The sequence below is a fragment of the Podarcis tiliguerta genome (genome assembly GCF_965153285.1).
Source record: "Podarcis tiliguerta genome assembly, chromosome: 10".
NCBI lineage: Eukaryota > Metazoa > Chordata > Lepidosauria > Squamata > Lacertidae > Podarcis > Podarcis tiliguerta.
In genome coordinates this window covers 72387377-72408115 of record NC_139543.1, presented here as the reverse complement: position 1 = coordinate 72408115, position 20739 = coordinate 72387377, and the positions used below count along the sequence as shown (strand labels likewise).

At 44.2% G+C, this 20739-nt stretch overlaps 3 protein-coding genes across 3 annotated transcripts; all 3 read right to left on the bottom strand.

Annotated features, from left to right (window-relative positions):
* Nucleotides 1-1856: 1856 nt before the first annotated feature.
* Nucleotides 1857-10151, bottom strand: LOC310658502 (olfactory receptor 5V1-like). Its single transcript, XM_083400475.1, has 2 exons — nt 10029-10151; nt 1857-2854 (listed from the first exon to the last, which is right to left on the bottom strand). The coding sequence occupies exons 1-2, from the start codon at nt 10033-10035 to the stop codon at nt 1899-1901; spliced, it is 963 nt and encodes a 320-aa protein (XP_083256601.1). The 5' UTR covers nt 10036-10151; the 3' UTR covers nt 1857-1898.
* A 2683-nt stretch (nt 10152-12834) lies between these two features.
* LOC310658831 (olfactory receptor 5V1-like) lies at nt 12835-13770 on the bottom strand (the record flags this gene model as incomplete). Its single annotated transcript, XM_083401201.1, has 1 exon — nt 12835-13770. One exon carries the CDS (start codon nt 13768-13770, stop codon nt 12835-12837), a length of 936 nt encoding a protein of 311 aa, XP_083257327.1.
* A 4359-nt stretch (nt 13771-18129) lies between these two features.
* LOC310659192 (olfactory receptor 5V1-like) lies at nt 18130-19065 on the bottom strand (the record flags this gene model as incomplete). The annotated part of the gene is made up of 1 exon (XM_083402407.1): nt 18130-19065. One exon carries the CDS (start codon nt 19063-19065, stop codon nt 18130-18132), a length of 936 nt encoding a protein of 311 aa, XP_083258533.1.
* Nucleotides 19066-20739: the final 1674 nt, after the last annotated feature.

Here is a 20739-nt window from a genome sequence, read left to right as displayed (position 1 = left end):
CTGCTGCTTCATAATAGAGTTTTAGGTCTGGCAGGGCAAAGCCCCCTCTTTCTTTAACATCTGTTAATATTTTAAATTTTATCCTTGGCTTTTTGCCCTGCCAGACAAATTTAGATAGATCTTTTTGCCACTTCTTGAAACAGTCAGTTTTATCAATAATCTGCAGTGTCTGAAACAAAAACAGCATTCTTGGCAATACATTCATCTTAATTACAGCAATGCGCCCCAGTAGTGAGAGTTTCAAGCTAGACCACGTATCTAGATCCTTTTTTATCTCCGTCCAGCACTTCTCATAGTTGTCTTTAAATAAGTTCCCATTTTTTGCTGTCATATTTATTCCCAAATATTTAACTTTCTTCACTACTGTTAAACCTGTTTCTTTCTGAAACCTTTCATTTTCAATTTCTGTCAGATTTTTTGTCAAAACCTTAGTTTTTGTTTTGTTTAATTTAAAACCTGCCAATTGGCCAAATTCTTGGATCAGTTCTAAAACTTTTTTTCCACTAGATTCTGGCTCCTGCAACGTCTGCTCTTTGGACCTCTGAGCACAGCACAGTAAACACAGTGAATTGGCCTTCTGCTCTCTGTGTGTGCATAGTATGCATAAATCAAGATTCCACTCAGCTTCCTTATATGCTAGAAGCTTTATTTACAGCAGCAATAAATTCAGCCAGTGTCCGGAGAGAAAGACATCCTCTGTCCCAGACAAAAATGAAAGTACAGACAGAACAAAGAAACAGATCCCGGATGTGGATCTCTCCACCCCTCAGAGGCAGGATGATGGAACTGAGCTGTTTAACCCTGTAAGCTTCAGTTCCCGTCACAGTTGGGGAAGGGTCCCACATGCTCATGAACCTACCAATCCCACCTCTTCCCACCTAACTCACCACAACAGAGTACAAGATTTGGCTTAGCTCAGCATCCAAGCACAATGCACAAGCACTGGTGGTTTTGCTTGTGTATTTGTTTTTTATTGTCAATATTTATTTGCCACCCAACAGCAACATTTTCTGGGTCACTTACATTAAAAAGAAACACAGATGTGAGCAACAAAATATAAACTTTAGTCATAAGAAAAACTGTCAGCGGCAACAGAAAATAAATGAAGATTTTAAAATGAAGAGTATTTTCCAAGATTCTCTGGGGAAATAAAATGGCTTTATATATTTATATTAGCTGGCCCCAAAGGCCACATGGTGGAGATCAGGGTGTCAACCTCCAAGGAGTAGCCTGTGCTGAGGTGGTTGTAGTTCACCAATCCACTTCTGATGTAGAGGACGACCACTATCATGGAGCAGATCTGTGAGATGGAAGCCAAGATGTAGACGTAGGAGATGACGACTACCAGGAATGCGCCCAGGCCCATAAAGATGGTGGCTATGTGAACAGTAATTTTGCTGATGTGCTTCTTCCAGCAGGCAATTTTCAGCAGTGGTGGGAGGTTGCGGAAGATGTGGTGGATCTGGAAGGCCCTGCAGAAGTGGTCTTCTACCCATTCAGACCATTGATCCATTTAATTCAGTGTTGTTGTTGATTAAACTTCTTAGTCTCTTGTCACCCAAAAGTGACTTATGGCAAAGGAAAATTATACAATACATAAAGCCACGTGGAGAAGGGGGGAGTCATATTATATATTGATATTTCACTTACAATTCTATTGGAGGGGAGGGGAAACCAGCCATATAAACAGGAGGAGCATCTCCACCTCCACCGAGGTCCAGCGCCGAGGGCCTTCTGGCGGTTCCCTCTCTGCGAGAAGCCAAGTTACAGGGAACCAGGCAGAGGACCTTCTCGGTAGTGGTACCCGCCCTGTGGAACGCCCTCCCACCAGATGTCAAAGAGAAAATAGCTACCAGACTTTTAGAAGACACTGTGGTATACAGCAGCAGAAATGAGATTCAAACCGTCTTCCGGCAGTTCAGAACCTTCCTCAGCGCTTCCTTCACCTCCTTATTGCGGAGGCTGCAGACGAGGGGGTTCAGCATAGGGGTGACGATGCAGTACATTGCTGAGATCAGTGTGTCTATCTCCAGAGAGTAGCCGGCACTTGGGCGGTTGTAGTTTAGGAATGCGTTTCCTAAACAGAGAGTGACCACAACCAAGTGTGAGGCACAGGTGGAGAAGGCTTTCTTCCTGCCAGTGTTGGAGTGAATCCTCAGAATGGAGGCCAAGATGTAGAAATAGGAGAAGATGATGAAGAGAAAGGGAGCCAGTCCCACAAACATGCTGGTGATGTGAGTGGCCAATTCATTGATGCTCGTATCACTGCAGGCGATTTTCAACAGCGGGGGCACATCGCAAAAGATTTGGGGAATCTGGTTGGCTCCACAGAAGCGAAGCTTGGAGGCCAGGGCAGCGTGAATCGCTGAGTCCAGGAAGCCCCAGATCCAGGAGGCCACAGCGAGATAGATGCACAGCGTGTTCCTCATGAGACGGCTATAGTGTAACGGTTGGCAAATGGCGGCATAGCGGTCATAGGCCATGATGGCTAACAGGGCAGGCTCACATCCAAAAAACCCGACCAGAAAGAATGTTTGTGCCATGCACTGGTTGTAGGAGATGGTGTGACTCTGGCGCAGGAGGTTCACCAGGATCTTTGGCACGACGACAGATGAACCACAAATGTCCAAGCAAGATAGGTGACTGAGGAAAAAGTACATGGGGCTGTGAAGGCGGGAATCCATCAGGACCACGATTAATATCATGAGGTTGCCCGTGATGATGGCCAAATAGGCAGCTAGGAACACCAAGAAGAGGGGAGCTTGGTTGCTTGGGGCTCTGGAGAGGCCCAAGAGGATAAACTCCCCAACCTGTGTTTGATTTTCTGCATCCATGAGGAAGGAAAGAGGAGGATCTGAGAAGAGAGAAAAGTGACATTGAAGGAAGCCCAGTAGTAGTCATCCTGTTATAAACATATATCTGTCCCACCAACATTCTTTTTCATGTTTTCTAGGTAAATATAGAGCCAGATCCATACCTTTAAAGCACAGTTGGGAGACCTCCGGTTGGTCGCCCAGTAATGGCAGTCAGGAGCTCTTTCGGCTGAAAGAGCCCCAGCACATTGAAGCAAGGGGAGACCACGAGAGTGTCATGGTTCCCCCCCAAAAAAACCCTCAGAGTGGGCTTTCTGAGGACCTGGAGATCTGGTGGGTGCCTTTTTGTGACTCCCCTGCTCCCCGGTAAGCTCGTAAGAGCTCTGAGAGCAAGCGGGGTCGGAGACGCGGCACAGCGGAAAAGACTGCTTCCTTCACTGCACGAAGCTCCAAGACTGGCGATTGTGAGCGGCCAATTTCTTCTTTTAAAAAAGGACTTAAAATTCAGAACTGTTAGTAAAGCAAAAGTCTTAATATGAAAATTTGATCAGTGAAAAAAGGGGCTTAAAAACGGAGGCGGTCCCTTTTGTTGGAAGAAACTGGAATCGGTGTGCAAAGACCGAAGCCTAAACAGAAACAAAAACTTTGAAACTTTGCAGGCAAAATCCCCCCCCCCCTTTTAAGGAGGATAAGGGGGAAATTATTTTTTGAAAATATAAACTTTGTGTGATTGTTACTGAGGTAAAAGCCTCCTTCAATCTGCAGCGGACCTCCCAGGAGGAAGACTAGACTCCATTGTGACGTCACAATGGAAGAGGAAACATTTAATCTCCGTTTGCACTGACTCTGCTAAATTGTGTCCTGCAGCTATCCTGACATATTTTTAAGTAGCTAAAAGTGTCCTCTCCCTTCAGGACTGTCTATAATTGTTACAAGGAAAAAGAAAGGGATTTCAAAATTTTCATTTCCTCTCTGTTTGTTCCTAAAGAAGAACAGGGGGGCTGCTGTCTGTCTAGCTGGGCTGGCACCTGTGGGACTAGTGGAGGGAACTTGTTTTACTCTCTCACTACATCAAGCGGTGGTGCTGACCTTGAAATTCCTGAGTTACTATGTGTGCTGACAAAACAAGATGTGGCTCAAAGAATCCACCCTTTGAGGAATCGGTTATGACAATACTGAATGATATTAGAGACGGCTTAAATCGCAATACAGCAAACATAGAAAAGTTGGACAAAAGATTTGAAGCTGAACTGAAAGAAGTTAAGTCTGAGATTACTACACATGATACAAGGTTGGCACAGCTTGAGACAGTCAGAGTGCCAGATCTGGAAAGATTACAAAATGCAAATGCAAATTCAATTGCTTTTCTTCAAATGAAGAAAAAGGAATCCCACTTAAGATTGAGGGGGGTCCCGCATCTGGATGAAGAGAAACTCAGGGAATTTTTGGCGGATTTTTTCGTGGCATGGTGGGACTTGAAAAAGGAAGAAGTTGAATTGTGGATAGAAAAAGCCTATAGATTTGGGCCTAAAAAGGACACAAAAATAACTTATGACTGCATTTAAGACCAAGGAACAAAGAGATATTATTCTGGGACACCACTATAAAAAGGCCTAAAAATACAGGACAAATCTATTGTGCTCTTTAAAGAAGTTCCTCGGCAATTCCTGGGTTTGAGATTGAATTACACAGAATTGACAAACATCCTGAGAAGGAAAAACATCTTTTTTAGGTGGGAATTCCCAGAGGGCCTGTCTTTCAGATTTGAAGGAAGAAAGCAAAGGATTAAGACTGTGGGAGAGAAGGACAGATTTCTGAAGAAGTACGCAGTGGAATTGGGACTGCAAAGCCCACAGCTGTCGGGGGCAGAAGCGGCATCCACTTAATTCGACATTATGGCTTTGAGAATTTATTCTTGGAACATAAATGGTTTAAACTCTCCTCAAAAAAGGAGACAGGTTTATCATGAGCTGGAAAAACAGAATTTGGATATAATTTGTTTATAGGAAACACACATCACGAGATTACATAGAAAAATTCTAATAAATAAAAGACTTAAAGTTAAAAAAAGAGGAGTGGTTTTCTATATAAAAGAAAAATGGAATCCAAAATTGATTTTTAAAGATGAGGAGGGAAGACGCATAGCAGTGGAAATTACCACAGGGAAGTTTTTAATGTGTGATATTTTAGTGTATTTTTTGTTTCTGTGGAAGCCGCCCAGAGTGGCTGGGGAAACCCAAAGCCAGATGGGCTGGGTACAAATAATAAATTATTATTATTATTATTATTATTACCGCACAGGGTAATAATACTTGGGCTATAAACTAATTTTAATGGGAGATTTGAATGGAGTGGCATCTACTTTGATGGATAGGACTCAGAGACAAAAGATTTCGAACCAGACTACCCAAGACTTTCTTTGATATAACTGATAAATTTGATCTGTCAGACATATGGAGGGTCAGAAATCCAACTGAAAAAGACTTTACTTTTTTCTCAGATGCAAACCATTCATTTCTGAGACTCGACTATGTATGGCTATCCAGAGACTTGGTTCCCAAGGTACTAAAAACTGAAATTTGCCCTTAAACTTGCTCTGACCACAATGCAGTTTCTGTGCAACTGAAGATGTTTGTACAGGGCTCCTTCAGATGGAGAATGAATGATGATTTGTTGAGAAGTACCTCAATTGTAACTAAAGCCCAAAAAACTCTAAAGGATTATTTTGAACTTAATATGAACCAAGGAATGGAAACAAGGGTTATTTGGGATGCCAGCAAAGCAGTAATGAGAGGATTCCTTATCCAACAAAATTCAATTAGGAAAAAGATACAAAATGAGCAAAAAGATAAAATTTTGGATCAACTAAAAGAGAAAGAGAAGAAGCTCAGAGGAAATCCAAAAAATTTGCAGATACAAAAGGAAATTAAAGCTCTTCAGATTCAATATTCACAGATTATAAACCAAGAAATAGAATGGAAATTAAAGAGGATGACACAAAGGAACTTTGAATCAGCAAACAAATGTGGGAAACGTTTAGCCTGGCAATTGAAAAAGAGGCAAAAGCAAAGTACTATCACAAATATTGTAACAGAAGGAAAATCTGTGGAGAACCCTGCTGACATAAGAAAATGTTTTTATAAATACTAGAAGAAACTGTGAATAAAGAGGACCAGGTGAAAACTGAGCAATTTATTCAAATTAATGGTTTGCAGAAGATTCCAGAGGATAAAAAGATCCTACTAAAAGGGTCAATTACAAGACAGGAAGTGGAACATGCGATAAATTTAATGTAACCTGGCAAGGCACCAGGACCAGATGGTCTATCAGCGAAATATTATAATTCACTGAAGGACTGGCTTATCCAACCTATGACAGAAGTATGTAATCTGATTCTACGAGGGGGCAAAGCACCTGAAACCTGGAAGGAAGCTTATATTACTCTGATTCCCAAACAGGACCAAGATAGATCCAATGTCAAGAACTATAGACCAATCTCCTTACTTAATGTGGATTATAATTTTTTTGCAAATATATTAGCTAACAGGCTTAAGAAGGTTTTATCTGAATATATACACAAGGACCAGGCAGGATTTCTGCCTGGAAGACATATGAAAGATAATATTAGGAATGTGGTTGACATTCTGGAAAAGTTGGAAGCAAGAAAGAATTGTAAAGCAATGTTAATGTTTATTGATGCAGATAAAGCCTTTGACAATGTATCTTGGAGTTTTATGTTACATAATTTAGAAAGTATGGGGGTTGGTCAAGACTTTTTAAATGGTATCAAAGTGATCTGTCAGGAACAAAAAGCTAAAATCATTGTAAATAATGTGGTATTGGAGGAAATGAGAATTGGAAAGGGAACCAGGCAAGGGTGCCCACTTTCCCCTCTGCTGTTTATTTCGGTCCTGGAGGTCTTGCTAAGTATGAGTAGAAAAGATGAACAAATTAAGGGTATAAAAATAGGATCCAAACAATATAAATTAAAAGCCTTTGTGGATGATCTAGTACTGACATTACAAGATCCAGACTCCAGTGCAGTAAAAGCACTGGAGTTGATACAGAAATTTGGGCAGGTAGCGGGATTTAAGTTAAATAAGAGCAAAACCAAAGTATTGGAGAAAAATCTAGGTAATGATGAAAGAAAACTACCACAAGAAATGACGGGCCTGGATTTTGGTAGAAAAATTAAGTATCTGGGTATAAACCTGTCTGGGAAAGATTTGAATTTATACAAAGATAATTATGAGAAATTATGGAATGAGATAAAGAGGGATTTAAAGATTTGGTCAAATTTGAAACTGTCACTAATGGGCCGAATTTCAGTGGTTAAGATGAATGTATTGCCAAAGATGTTATTTTTGTTTCAAGCCCTCCCAATCATAGACAATGTGAAATATTTTAAAGAATGGCAGAAAGCTTTATCTAGATTTATCTGGCAGGGAGAAAATCCCAGAATCAAATATAAACTACTTTCAGATTCCAAAGAAAGAGGGGGATTCTCCCTGCCAGATCTGAAAATTTATTTTGAGGCTGCTGCTTTTTGCTGGATGAAAGACTGGATAAAATTAGAAGACACTGGTGTTTTAGATTTAGAGAGTTTCGATAACTTGTTTGGATGGCACGCATATTTATGGTATGATAAAGTAAAGGCCCATAATGCTTTCAAAAATCATGTAATTAGGAAATCTCTGTATAATGTATGGATAAAATATAAAGATCTTTTAGAAAGGAAGACGCCCAGATGGCTTTCACCAATGGAGGCGAAGGCCCAGAAAAAGTTAAATATAGATATCAAGTGGTTGAGGTATTCAGATTTACTATTAGCGGAATCATAGAATCATAGAGTTGGAAGAGACCACAAGGGCCATCGAGTCCAACCCCCTGCCAAGCAGGAAACACCATCAGAGCACTCCTGACATATGGTTGTCAAGCCTCTGCTTAAAGACTTCCAAAGAAGGAGACTCCACCACACTCCTTGGCAGCAAATTCCACTGTCGAACAGCTCTTACTGTCAGGAAGTTCTTCCTAATGTTGAGGTGGAATCTTCTTTCTTGTAGTTTGGATCCATTGCTCCGTGTCAGCTTCTCTGGAGCAGCAGAAAACAACCTCTCTCCCTCCTCTATGTGACATCCTTTTATATATTTGAACATGGCTATCATATCACCCCTTAACCTCCTCTTCTCCAGGCTAAACATGCCCAGCTCCCTTAGCCGTTCCTCATAAGGCATCATTTCCAGGCCTTTGACCATTTTGGTTGCCCTCCTCTGGACACGTTCCAGTTTGTCAGTGTCCTTCTTGAACTGTGGTGCCCAGAACTGGACACAGTACTCCAGGTGAGGTCTGACCAGAGCAGAATACAGTGGCACTATAACTTCCCTTGATCTAGATGCTATACTCCTATTGATGCAGCCCAGCATTGCATTGGCTTTTTTAGCTGCTGCATCACATTGTTGGCACATGTCAAGTTAGTGGTCAACCAAGACTCCTAGATCCTTTTCACATGTACTGCTCTCAAGCCAGTGTACTGCTCTCTTCAATAGCAGTAAAGCTTTGCTGGATGAAATATTAATTACCTCTGGTCTATTTTTGGGGAATCCTGCAAAGTGTTTAAGTTTTTACTCGGCTAACTATTGATCTGCTCTGGACTAATATGATTAGAATTCATGACTTCTCCCTTCATTGTCTAAGTGCCTTATCAAGCTCTTTGAAGGAGACCCATCTGCACCACCAGAAAACTCATTTCACACCTTGAATGTTCCTGCATTCTCATGTGAGGGGCATGACTTTCCTACAGTTCTGCTGGCATCTCTCATGTAGCCTTGTCTTGGGTGTGGCGTTGTGGCCTAAACCACTGGGCCTCGTGGGCTTGCCGATCAGAAGGTCGGCGGTTTGAATCCTCATGATGGAGTGAGCTCCCATTGCTCCGTCCCAGTTCCTGCCAACCTAGCAGTTTGAAAGCACACCAGTGCAACCAGATAAAATAGGTACCACTGTGGCAGGAAGGTAAACGGCTTTTCTGTGCACTCTGGTTTCCGTCATGATGTCCCACTGCACCAGAAGTGGTTTAGTCCTGCTGGCCACATGACCCAGAAAACTGTCTATGGACAAACACTGGCTCCCTTGGCCTGAAAGTGAGATGAGCGTCTCAACCCCATATTTGCCTTTGACTGGACTCAACCATCCAGGGGTCCTTTACCTTTACCTTTTTTTACCTGCCTCTACACCTGTGTTTAAGCATGTCACATTCTCCTTGCCGCTCCATGCATCATTGTCTATTTGCTTCTTCTGCTGCTAATTTACAGTACTCTCAGTCTCTCCTACCTCTTGCCCTGGGGAATTATCCACAACCCCATGTAACTTCCTCCTTAACAGGAGTGCCAGACTGAGTTTTCAGGAGTGGAGGGGTGAGGGTTCTGAATGTACAGCCAATGAATAAGGCTGATGCATAATATCACTCTGGGCTAGGGTTGGGGGGGGCATGGTACTAGATTCAGCTCACATTTAAAGGGAAACCAACCTAATTTGCAGTTGCTCTAACAATATGGAAATCAAAACACAGGCACTGGTTGAAATTCACTCTTCTCTGAATTTTGCAATGTAGTTCTCCATTCCAGTAGCGTGTACACAATGAATATCCTGGGGTTAAGTGAGCATATAAAGACACATCACAGTGCAGATAACATACAGAGGGGGGGGGGTTATGTCGCAGGGAATCTCTTTGCAAAAATCTGCATATTAGGTAAAATTGCAAAACAAAAATGTATATATTGGGAGAACTTTGCACCAAAATGCTGATGAATCTTCATGTGGGGTTTCTCAAACTGCTGTGCAAAAATGTGAAATTTAGAGATTTGCCCAGCCCTACTCTGGACAGAGTGAATCCAACCCAAGCAGGTTGCTTAACACTTTGACTGAGCATTTCAAAGCTTTGCTGTCCTGCATGGAAGATTGCATCGCTTTGTGGCCAGCTCTAAATCAGACAGCCTGCACTATTAACCCATTTCACAGATTGCTTACTCCCTTTCTCTTTTCTTTGATTCATTTAACCACCCTGCACCACGTTAGACAAAAGCCAGTTTAAAATCTGCATGGTTTTCAACAAACTGGTGCCTACAGATGAGCGATTCCTCCCTCAATCCCCATTGCAAACCAAACCTTTCTTGGGTCTGGGGGCCAATTCATGGCTCCCTCCCTTTCTCTGCTCCTCACCTGGCATCTTCCTGCCGAACGAACTCAGAGGGAAGCTGTGGCTGCTCTTGGAAGGCTGTAGAGACCCTTGGTTTCAGATGCTGCTCCTGCTTCCAGGAGGAGAGCCAGGCAGAAGGATCCCCGGGCCAGAGATGGAAGAAGGAGAGAGAGAGACTAGGTGGGTTTTAAGGTCTCCACCTTTCACCTTGGACTCATGTTCTGCCAAAGAAAGGTCCCAAATTATGGCTGGCCTCCCCACCAGAGACCCTCAAACATGGCTGTGTCCTCCTGCATCCTGTGGGTCCAGCTCTGTCAGGAAAGAGGACTGTTCTTGAGTGTTTGAGGAGCCCCTGAATGGTGTGCATTTGCATCGCAAGGAAGAAAGATGAAGCAGCCCAGGGAAAGACATCTCTCCCCCGGGGTGTTTTTGTCTTGGTAGAAAACATTGGTGCCAAGGGTGCAGGGTGGGGCCCGAGGGGGTCAGGGAATAGCTATGTTCAAAGCAGAAAAGGGTGAATCTTAGAGCAGGGGAGAAATTCAAGTCAGCTTGCATTTAAATCCACACCTCCCCCAATTTTGCAATGCAGCTTTTCAGCCAAATCATGTGTGCAAAAAATGGACGGACTGGGGCAAAGTATGGAATGTGTTGCCCAAAGTGAGATACAAGAAAAGTGCTATTTTAGGGAATACAGTGGTACCTTGGGTTAAGTACTTAATTCGTTCCAGAGGTCCGTACTTAACCTGAAACTGTTCCTAACCTGAAGCACCACTTTATCTAATGGGGCGTCCTGCTGCTGCCGCGCCGCAGAAGCATGATTTCTGTTCTCATCCTGAAGCAAAGTTCTTAACCTGAAGCACTATTTCTGGGTTATTGGAGTCTGTAACCTGAAGCGTATGTAACCTGAAGCGTATGTAACCTGAGGTACCACTGTATGGTCTTGCAAAAATGGGCATATTAAGCCAAACCGCACACCAAACTGTGTATATTAGGGGTACTAAAATAATGGTGAATTTTGAGGGAAACTTTTTCAAAAGTCACAACGTGATTAAAGAGTCATTATAGGGCGTGAGAGCGAATGCAAGAGAACTGTCTTTAGAACTTTGGTTGCTTCCAGACTGCTGCTATTTTAGGGGAGGAGATTGAGTGACACACCAGCATTTTCAGGTTGTCCGTTTACACTTTGTTTGAGAAACACCCCAGGAATCAGTTTTTGGGAATGAGGTAAGGGATAAAGAAATGTGCTGGAAAATGTGGGATAGCCGTTTCTTGAGACAACATCAGTTAGCAATTTCTGAATGTTTTACATATGTTCTGATTTTATTTTTAATTGTATTTTTTCATCACAGAATATTTGTTGCTGGGGGCTCCTTTGGGAGGGAAGGGCAAGATATGCACTTAATAAAATATATAAATGTCATATCACTGCCAACCAATCCAAAGGAACGTTCGATCCATAGCCACTGTCAGCCAATCTCCCCACAGTCTTTTGTGCAAACAAATCAGGATCAGGGCTCAGAAAAGGGGGTGGAAATGACCCGAGTTCGAAAAAGGTACAGAACAGTGAGTCCCAAAGTGGACGATATTGACCCTTGCGGAGGGTCAGTGGGATTTCCTAGGGGGCTGACAAGTGGAAGGGGGACACACCTGGAGGTGTAAACAGCTATCAGACTTTGAAAAGTTGGCATCATGACATCAGATCCAGCAATCCTGTTGAATTACTTAAACTAAAGAACCTTAATTGACTTGGGAATAAATTTAACCAGCCAAGGAAGACTAACCCAACAGGGAAAGGAGTGCTGGAATAGATGTTTGAATAATGAAGAGTAGGTTATAAATCTTAAATAATCTAAGGGGGGGGGGGAATTCCATGCAAAATTATATATGGAAATAAATACATATATCTCGCCATATACATGAACATGTAAGAGATCATCAAGCTCCACAGGCTGCGTGTGTTTGTGTGTGTGTGTAATTTTTATTGGTTTTACATATAATCACATTACATAACATCATACCCTCTTATTTTATCTCTTTGGCTCAACTGAGCCTAATGACGTCCTCCCGTCTGATGGTTTACAAACTTTAAACTTTGCATCTTTACATTTTGCTTCATTTCCAATCCTAGTTATATCATTGCCTAAAATATTATATTACTCAACCTGAATAGGCAGCAATTTCATCTTACAAATCTTCAGATAACCCTGCTAATGATGTTAACTGCTTACAGTTGTCTTTCAAATATAATATAAATTTATTCCAGTCTTTTTGGAATCCTTGGTCTTGCTGGTTCCGGATTCTACCTGTCAGTTTTGCCAGGTCTGCAAAGTCCATCATTTTCATCTGCCACTTTTCTTTTGTTGGTAACTCCGGTTGTTTCCATCTTTGGGCTAACACAATTCTTACCGCAGTTGTTGCACATATGAACAATTTTTTGTTGCATATAAGAACAATTTTTTTATCTTGTCTCGATATCTCTCTACCCACTATACCCAATAAGAAAGCTTCTGGTTTTTTAACAAAAGTGTTTTTAAACATTTTCTTTAGCTCATTATATATCAAGCAGCCACACCAAGTGCAGCAAGGTGTTTCATCTCTCAAATAATTTATAAAAGAGTGGAGTCAGTTATAAAAACTTCATGGTTTTAAGATGTCACCATCCAAACACTTTGCTTGGAGGCATGTTGGATGAGCCTCGAATTAGGAGAAAGCAAGGCCTTCTTGGTAGTGGCACCCGCCCTGTGGAACGCTCTCCCACCAGATGTCAAAGAGAAAAAGAACAACCAGACTTTTAGAAGACACTGTGGTATAGAGCAGCAGAAATGTGATTCAAGCTGTCCTCCGGCAGTTCAGAACCTTCCTCAGGCCTTCTTTTACTTCCTTGTTGCGGAGGCTGTAGATGAGGGGGTTCAGCATGGGGGTGACAATGCAATACATTGTGGAGATCAGGGTGTCTATCTCCAGAGAGTAGCCGGTGCTTGGGCGGTTGTAGTTCACCAATTCATTTCCGACGCAGAGGGTGACCACAACCAAGTGTGAGCCACAGGTGGAGAAGGCTTTCCTCCTGCCAGTGCTGGAGCGAATCTTCAGAATGGAGGCCAAGATGTAGCAATAGGAGAAGATGATGAAGAGCAAGGGACCCAGGCCCACAAAGATGCTGGTGATGTGAGTGGCCAATTCATTGATGCTCGTATCACTGCAGGCGATTTTCAACAGCGGGGGCACATCACAAAAGATTTGGGGAATCTGGTTGGCTCCACAGAAGCGAAGCTTGAAGGCCAAGGCAGTGTGAATCGCTGAGTCCAGGAAGCCCCAGACCCAGGAGGCCACAGCGAGATAGATACACAGCCTGTGCCTCATGAGACGGCTGTAGTGCAATGGCTGGCAAATGGCGGCATAGCGGTCATAGGCCATGACGGCCAACAGGGCAGGCTCACACCCAGCAAAGCCAATCAGAAAGAAGGCTTGTGCCAGGCACTGGTTGTAGGAGATGGTGTGACTCTGGCGCAGGAAGTTCACCAGGATCTTTGGCACAACGACAGAAGAAACACAAATGTCCAAGCAAGACAAGTGACTGAGGAAAAAGTACATGGGGCTGTGAAGGCGCGAATCCATCAGGACCACGATTAATAACATGAGGTTGCCTGTGATGATGGCCAAATAGGCAGCTAGGAAGACCAAGAAGAGAGGAACCTGCTCGCTCGGGACTCTGGAGAGGCCCAAGAAGATAAACTCTTCTACCTGTGACTGATTCTCTGCATCCATGTGGAAGGAAAGAGGAGGATCTGAGAAGAGAGAAAAGTGAAGTTGAGGGAAGCCCAATAGTAGTCATCCTGCTATAAACAGATATGTGTCCAGTGAACACTCCTTTTCATGTGTTCCAGATCCACACCATACCTTTAAAAGACAGTTGGAGGGCATGGTTTCTTGCTTTACAGAAACATTGGCAGAAGCTAAAGAGGAGTGGAGGGAGAAAGGGACCAAAATTGTGGGTTTTAATAATGGCAGAGGTTTGAAGAAAGCAGCATGGAGAGACACTGAGGGGGTTTTGTTTTTCAAAAGCAAGCAAGCAAATTTCTACAAGCAGAAATAGAGACTGGTAGAACATAGAACTGAACAACAGAAAACTCGCACCACAGAGCATTTCAAAGCTCCCTTTTCTCTGTACTCAACCCTTCTTTTTAATTGCCACCTCCCTTGGCAGGATTTTAAGAAGCAAAATATCATTCTGGGCTAGGGTTGGGGGGGCATGTATTAGATTTGGCTCACATTTAAAGGAAAACCTTCCTAATTTGCACTTGGAAATCAAAACACAGGCACTGGTTGAAATTCACACTTCTCTGAATTTTGCAATGTAGTTCTCCATTCCAGTAGCGTGTACACAATGAATATCCTGGGGTTAAGTGAGCATATAAAGACACATCACAGTGCAGATAACATACAGAGAGGGGGGGGGGTTATGTTGCAGGGAATTTCTTTGCAAAAATCTGCATATTATGTAAAATTGCAAAACAAAAATGTATATATTGGGAGAACTTTGCACCAAAATGCTGATGAATCTTCATGTGGGATTGAAGGAAATGATTCTCAAACTGCTGTGCAAAAAGGAGAAATTGAGAGATTTGCCCAGCCCTACTCTGGACAGAGTGAATCCAACCCAAGCAGGTTGCTTAACACTTTGACTGAGCATTTCAAAGCTTTGCTGTCCTGCATGGAAGATTGCATCGCTTTGTGGCCAGCTCTAAATCAGACAGCCTGCACTATTAACCCATTTCACAGATTGCTTTCTCCATTTCTCTTTTCTTTGATTCATTTAACCACCCTGCGCCATGTTACACAAAGGCAGTTTAAAATCGGCATGGTTTTCAACAAACTGATTCCTCCCTCAATCCCCATTGCAAACGAAACCTTTATTGGGTCTGGGGGCCAATTCATGGCTCCCTCCCTTTCTCTGCTCCTCACCTGGCATCTTCCTCCCGAATGAACTCAGAGGGAAGCTGTGGCTGCTCTTGGAAGGCTGTAGAGACCCTTGGTTTCAGATGCTGCTCCTGCTTCCAGGAGGAGAGCCAGGCAGAAGGATCCCCTGGCCACAGATGGAAGAAGGAGAGAGAGAGACTAGGTGGGTTTTAAGGTCTCCACCTTTCACCTTGGACTCATGTTCTGCCAAAGAAAGGTCCCAAATTATGGCTGGCCTCCCCACCAGAGACCCTCAAACATGGCTGTGTCCTCCTGCATCCTGTGGGTCCAGCTCTGTCAGGAAAGAGGACTGTTCTTGAGTGTTTGAGGAGCCCCTGAATGGTGTGCATTTGCATCGCAAGGAAGAAAGATGAAGCAGCCCAGGGAAAGACATCTCTCCCCCGGGGTTTTTTGTTTTGGTAGAAAACCTTGGTGCCAAGGGTGCAGGGTGGGACCCAAGGGGGTCAGGGAATAGCTATGTTCAAAGCAGAAAAGGGTGAATCTTAGAGCAGGGGAGAAATTCAAGTCAGCTTGCATTTAAATCCACACTTCCCCAAATTTTGCAATGCAGCTTTCCAGTCAAATCATCAGGTCCAGCAATTCTGTTGAATTACTTAAACTAAATAACTTTAATTGACTTGGGAATAATTTTAACCAGCCGAGAAAGGGTGACCCAACAGGTCAAAGAGTGCTGGAATAGATGTTTGAATAATGAAGACTAGGCTATAAATCTTAAATAATCTAAAGGGGCGGGAATTCCATGCAAAATTATATATGGAAATAAATACAGTGGTATCTTGGGTTAAGTACTTAACCAAATTTGTTCCGGAGGTCTGTTCTTAACCTGAAACTGTTCTTAACCTGAAGCATCACTTTAGCTAATGGGGCGTCCTGCTGCAACCGTGCCACTGGAGCACAATTTTTGTTCTCATCCTGAAGGAAAGTTCTGAACCCAAGGTACTATTTCTGGGTTAGCGGAGTCTGTAACATGAAGTGTATGTAACCTGAAGTGTATGTAACCTGAAGCCTATGTAACCTGAGGTACCACTGTACATATATCTTGCCATATACATGAACATGTAAGAGGTCATCAAGCAACACAGTTGGCATGGTCCTCTATTGGCAGCCACATCAACTGCAGCAAGGTGTTTCATCTCTCAAAGAATTTATAAAAGAGTGAAGCCAGTTATAAAAACTTCATGGTTTTAAGATGTCACCATCCAAACACTTTGCCTGGAGGCATGTTGGATGAGCCTCAGATTAGGAGAAAGGAAGTTGTCTCACTAAGCAAACCCCACCTCCCCTTCTTCCCCACTCTCTCCAACCGGAAATGTTTGCTCTGGTAGGAGTGATCTTCAATGATTGATGTAGCAGCTACAATCTGGACCCTGACAGCTGGTGTGGGGACATTCAGTTGGGGAATCTGCTGCTGCTTCCAGGAGATCCGGTGAGGAAAGCCAGGTGGGAGGATCCCAGGACCAGAGTGTCGGCATGCAGAGGGCCGGATGGCCAGCTGGCTAGCCCCGGCTGGGCCGTGCCATCTCCTTCCAGCTATCCCGCTGCAGAGACCATCACCTCTGCCCCTATGTAAATCAGCGACCCGGGCTTGTGAGCCAGGGCACACTATCAGCAGATCGAACTGTGCACACAGAATAGGCGTGAGGCTTGTGGAAGCATACTACGATTTATTAAGCATAAATCAGGGCAAAGAAACATGTCATCTCTCTCTCATGTTGTCTCAGAGAGAACAGCCAAAAGCAAAAGCTATACACACAACGGAAGTTCCCAGCCAGCTGTGCTGAAATCTAAACAGACATGTGACACACAACAATTCCACACACCTGCTCCTTAAGGTGTAATGGAAATGTCAACTGCTGCTTCCAGGTGATCCAGTGAGGAGAGCCAGGTGGGAGGATCCCAGGGCCAGAGAAGGTGGGTGGGGAGTAAAGAGAGGGTGGTTGTGTTGCAAGGCCCACCATGTCAGGAGAAAATACAGACCGGTCCTGGCACTCATGTTGCAAGGGGTTGCACTAGATGACTCTTGGGACGCCTTCCCACTCAATGAGTCTGCCCAAAGGAAGGTCCCAGATTATGGCTGCCCCTCTGTGCTAAAGATATTGTCATATCCCCTAAGGAAGAAAGATGAAAAAGCCCAGAAAAAGTCATCTCTCCCCCCAGCAGAAGAGATTGGAAGCAATGTTGTAGGGTGGGGCCTCTTAAGTATAACTGGTTTAATTGACACCAAAATGGGAAATGCCTGTGTATGAATGAAGGTTTAAAATGGGAAAATGGCTAAATATGTCTTGCTAACATGGGGTTTTTCCACAGTAGTTTTTTTTAGGGATTCTAAGCTCCTAAATGTGCTAATAATTACCTGTTGGTTGTTTTACTCTAAACTGTGTGTAACCTTTGATCATGTGATGAAGCTATGGAGTTGCAAATCCGCCATCTTGAAAGCACGGTGGTTGTTTCTATGAATGCCGCAGAGAATTAGAAGGACGTAAATGGGTCTCCAAGAGCTGCACAGTCTAAGGCCAATGGAGGCTGGAATGCAGGCTGTAGGGGAGAAACACAGTTTGGATTTTTGGAATTATGTTGTATTTCTAAGATGTTTCATGGGACAAAGCACTGCTGGCTGAAATCACTATTGCTGAAATTTACCTAGGAAGGGAAGCCTAGAGCCACCCTAGCAATTCCTATTGGCTTGACGCAGCAGACCCATCAAAGCTGCCCTCTGCTGCCACCTGCTGGAGTCTCCAACAAAGACACCTTTCCCCTATCATCTCCCTATGTCCTATCTCTCAAAAAACTAACAAAACAATGGAGCCAGTGGAAAAAATGTTCCTGGTTTCAAGATGCTACCATTGCCCCACTCCAAACACTGTAACCGGAGAGCTGTTAGATGACATTTCTTAGCCTTGGACTGGAAGCAAAGGAGGTGCCTCACTAAGCAAATCCCACCTCCCCTTCCTCCCTCTCTTCCCACCCTGGCATTCCAGTCATGCCTCGGAAGGTGTTATCCACCCATAATATTAAGGAAAGTCTATCTCATTGGCTTTGTCAGTGTCTATACTTTCTCCCTCTTCATTAATTCCCACTCATCAATTTCGCTGTTCCAGCAGACATGTTCCAGCAAGACCCTGCAATATAGACAGCAAGAAATGAGATTCAAACTGTCCTCCGGCAGTTCAGAACCTTCCTCAGGGCTTCCTTCACCTCCTTATTGCGGAGGCTGTAGATGAGGGGGTTCAGCATGGGGGTGACGATGCAGAACATTGCGGAGATCAGTGTGTCTATCTCCAGAGAGTAGCCAGTGCTTGGGCGGTTGTAGTTTAGGAACCCGTTTCCGACACAGAGTGTGACCACAACCAAGTGTGAGGCACAGGTGGAGAAGGCTTTCTTCCGGCCAGTGTTGGAGTGAATCCTCAGAATGGAGGCCAAGATGTAGAAATAGGAGAAGATGATGAAGAGGAAGGGACCCAGGCCTACAAAGATGCTGGTGATGTGAGTGGCCAATTCACTGATGCTCGTATCACTGCAGGCGATTTTCAACAGCGGGGGCACATCGCAAAAGATTTGGGGAATCTGGTTGGCTCCACAGAAGCGAAGCTTGGAGGCCAAGGCAGTGTGAATCGCTGAGTCCAGGAAGCCCCAGACCCAGGAGGCCACAGCGAGATAGATGCACACCCTGTTCCTCATGAGTCGGCTGTAGTGCAATGGCTGGCAAATGGCAGCATAGCGGTCATAGGCCATGACGGCCAACAGGGCAGGCTCACATCCAATAAAGCCCATCAGAAAGAAGGCTTGTGCCATGCACTGGTTGTAGGAGATGGTGTGACTCTGGCGCAGGAAGTTCACCAGGATCTTTGGCACAACGACAGAAGAAACACAAATGTCCAAGCAAGACAGGTGACTGAGGAAAAAGTACATGGGGCTGTGAAGGCGCGAATCCATCATGACCACAATTAATATCATGAGGTTGCCCGTGAGAATGGCCAAATAGGCAGCTAGGAACACCAGGAAGAGGGAGACTTGGTCACCTGGGGCTCTGGAGAGACCCAAGAAGATAAACTCCCCAACCTGTGTTTGATTCTCTGTGTCCATGAAGAAGAAAAGAGGGGGATCTGAGGAGAGATAAACGCGGTGTTGAGGGAAATCAAAAGGCTTCAGGGGTCGCTCTGCTATAGAAAGATATCTGTACTATCAAGTTCAATTCAGAAGAAGATTCCAAACCCCCCCCCCATTCTCATTTCTTTCCCCAGAGTTTATTTCAAAAATACATTCTTTTCCCCTTATCTCCTCAAATGCACCATTTTGGTTAAACCCTAAATCCACACGTCTTTTATTTCCACCCGAAACAAGGAGGTGCATTCGGGTTGCCTTGAACCATCCCAGCGTCCTTTTCCAAGTCTAAAACTTAGGGGTGAGGATGGGGGGGGGGAAAGAGGGGTGACTCTGATATTGTCCTGGGCCAGGAGTCAGCTTCACCTGCTGAGCAGCAGCCTGGAGGGGGAGATGGAGGAGTGACTCCACCTGCACCTGATCAGCCTTCCAGGTCACAGAGGAGAAGGCACTGATGAGAACCAGCCGGCTTCAGCCTTCTTAAGCAGAACTTCCAGCAGCACTTAGATCTGGCATAGGCAAACTCCTGCCCTCCAGATGTTTGGGGTTACAATTCCCGTCATCCCTGACCTCTGGCTCACCTGACAATGTAGATTGCTGTTTGCCCGACCCTCAGAACGGACTTGACTTGACTTTGTATGCCAAGAGTAAATCAGAGACTCTTCTCTTCTGTTTTTTTTATTTTTAATTTTTTGGCCACACACTACACCAAGCTCTACATGCTGTTGTTTGGCAACAGGAGTATGACAGATATCAATTAGACAATTTCAACTCCCACTGATTTCAGTGGAATAATTAAACATGCCACTCTTTCACTTGAAAGTTCAGTACGATCCCCTGTGTGAACGGACTCAGTGGCAAAGCTGAATAAAAAATATTTTTTAAAAAATGCCACATTGACACCAGTGGCTTAAAGCTCTATTATGCTCGTTTTGTTAATGAGTACTTGCATATGCTTAGCTGCTAGCTATGAATTTAAAAAGAGCAAATAAAATGGAAGGATGCTGCAGGGACCAGGAGGGGCTTGTTTGCTGGTGCCCCCATCAACTACCACTCTCTGGGTGGTCAACTGGGAGTCCCCGGGGCTCCAAAGTCCAGCCTGAGCTGCACAACTGGCAGCAGCTCTCAGGGATGGGCACAGAGGTAAGGACCTTCCCCCTGCCTGGTACCCAAGATGCTTTAAATTGGAGATGCCCAAAAGGTTGACCCAAGGACCTTCTTTGCAATGCAGCTGCTCTGGCAATGAGCTCCAGTCCCTCTTCCACTTCCCTCTCCCTTCTCATTTCATGCTAACACATTCCTTGCATTGCCCTCAATCAAAGAAGACTCCAGTAATTTGGAAGGTGGGTAAATGAGAGCCAGGCAACTCACCGTTTCTTGCTAACTAGTTAGCTGCTGATGGCTGGCCAACTCCGGATTCCTTCTCCTCCTCACCTTGGGAAGTGGAGACCTTGAACTTCCGTTTACCCTGGGAAGAAGATACATTAAGGCCCTAATTTCCCGCCACTAGGAGTTCTGAATACAACCAGTTGTGAGGAGGCAGCTTGGGCAAAATCTCTTCTCCAAATGCGACACCAAGGAAGGGCCTTGAAGATCTCATGGTGACACCAGGGCCCATGTGAGCAAACTTCTCTGCTGCCTGCCTTGTGGGTTGCT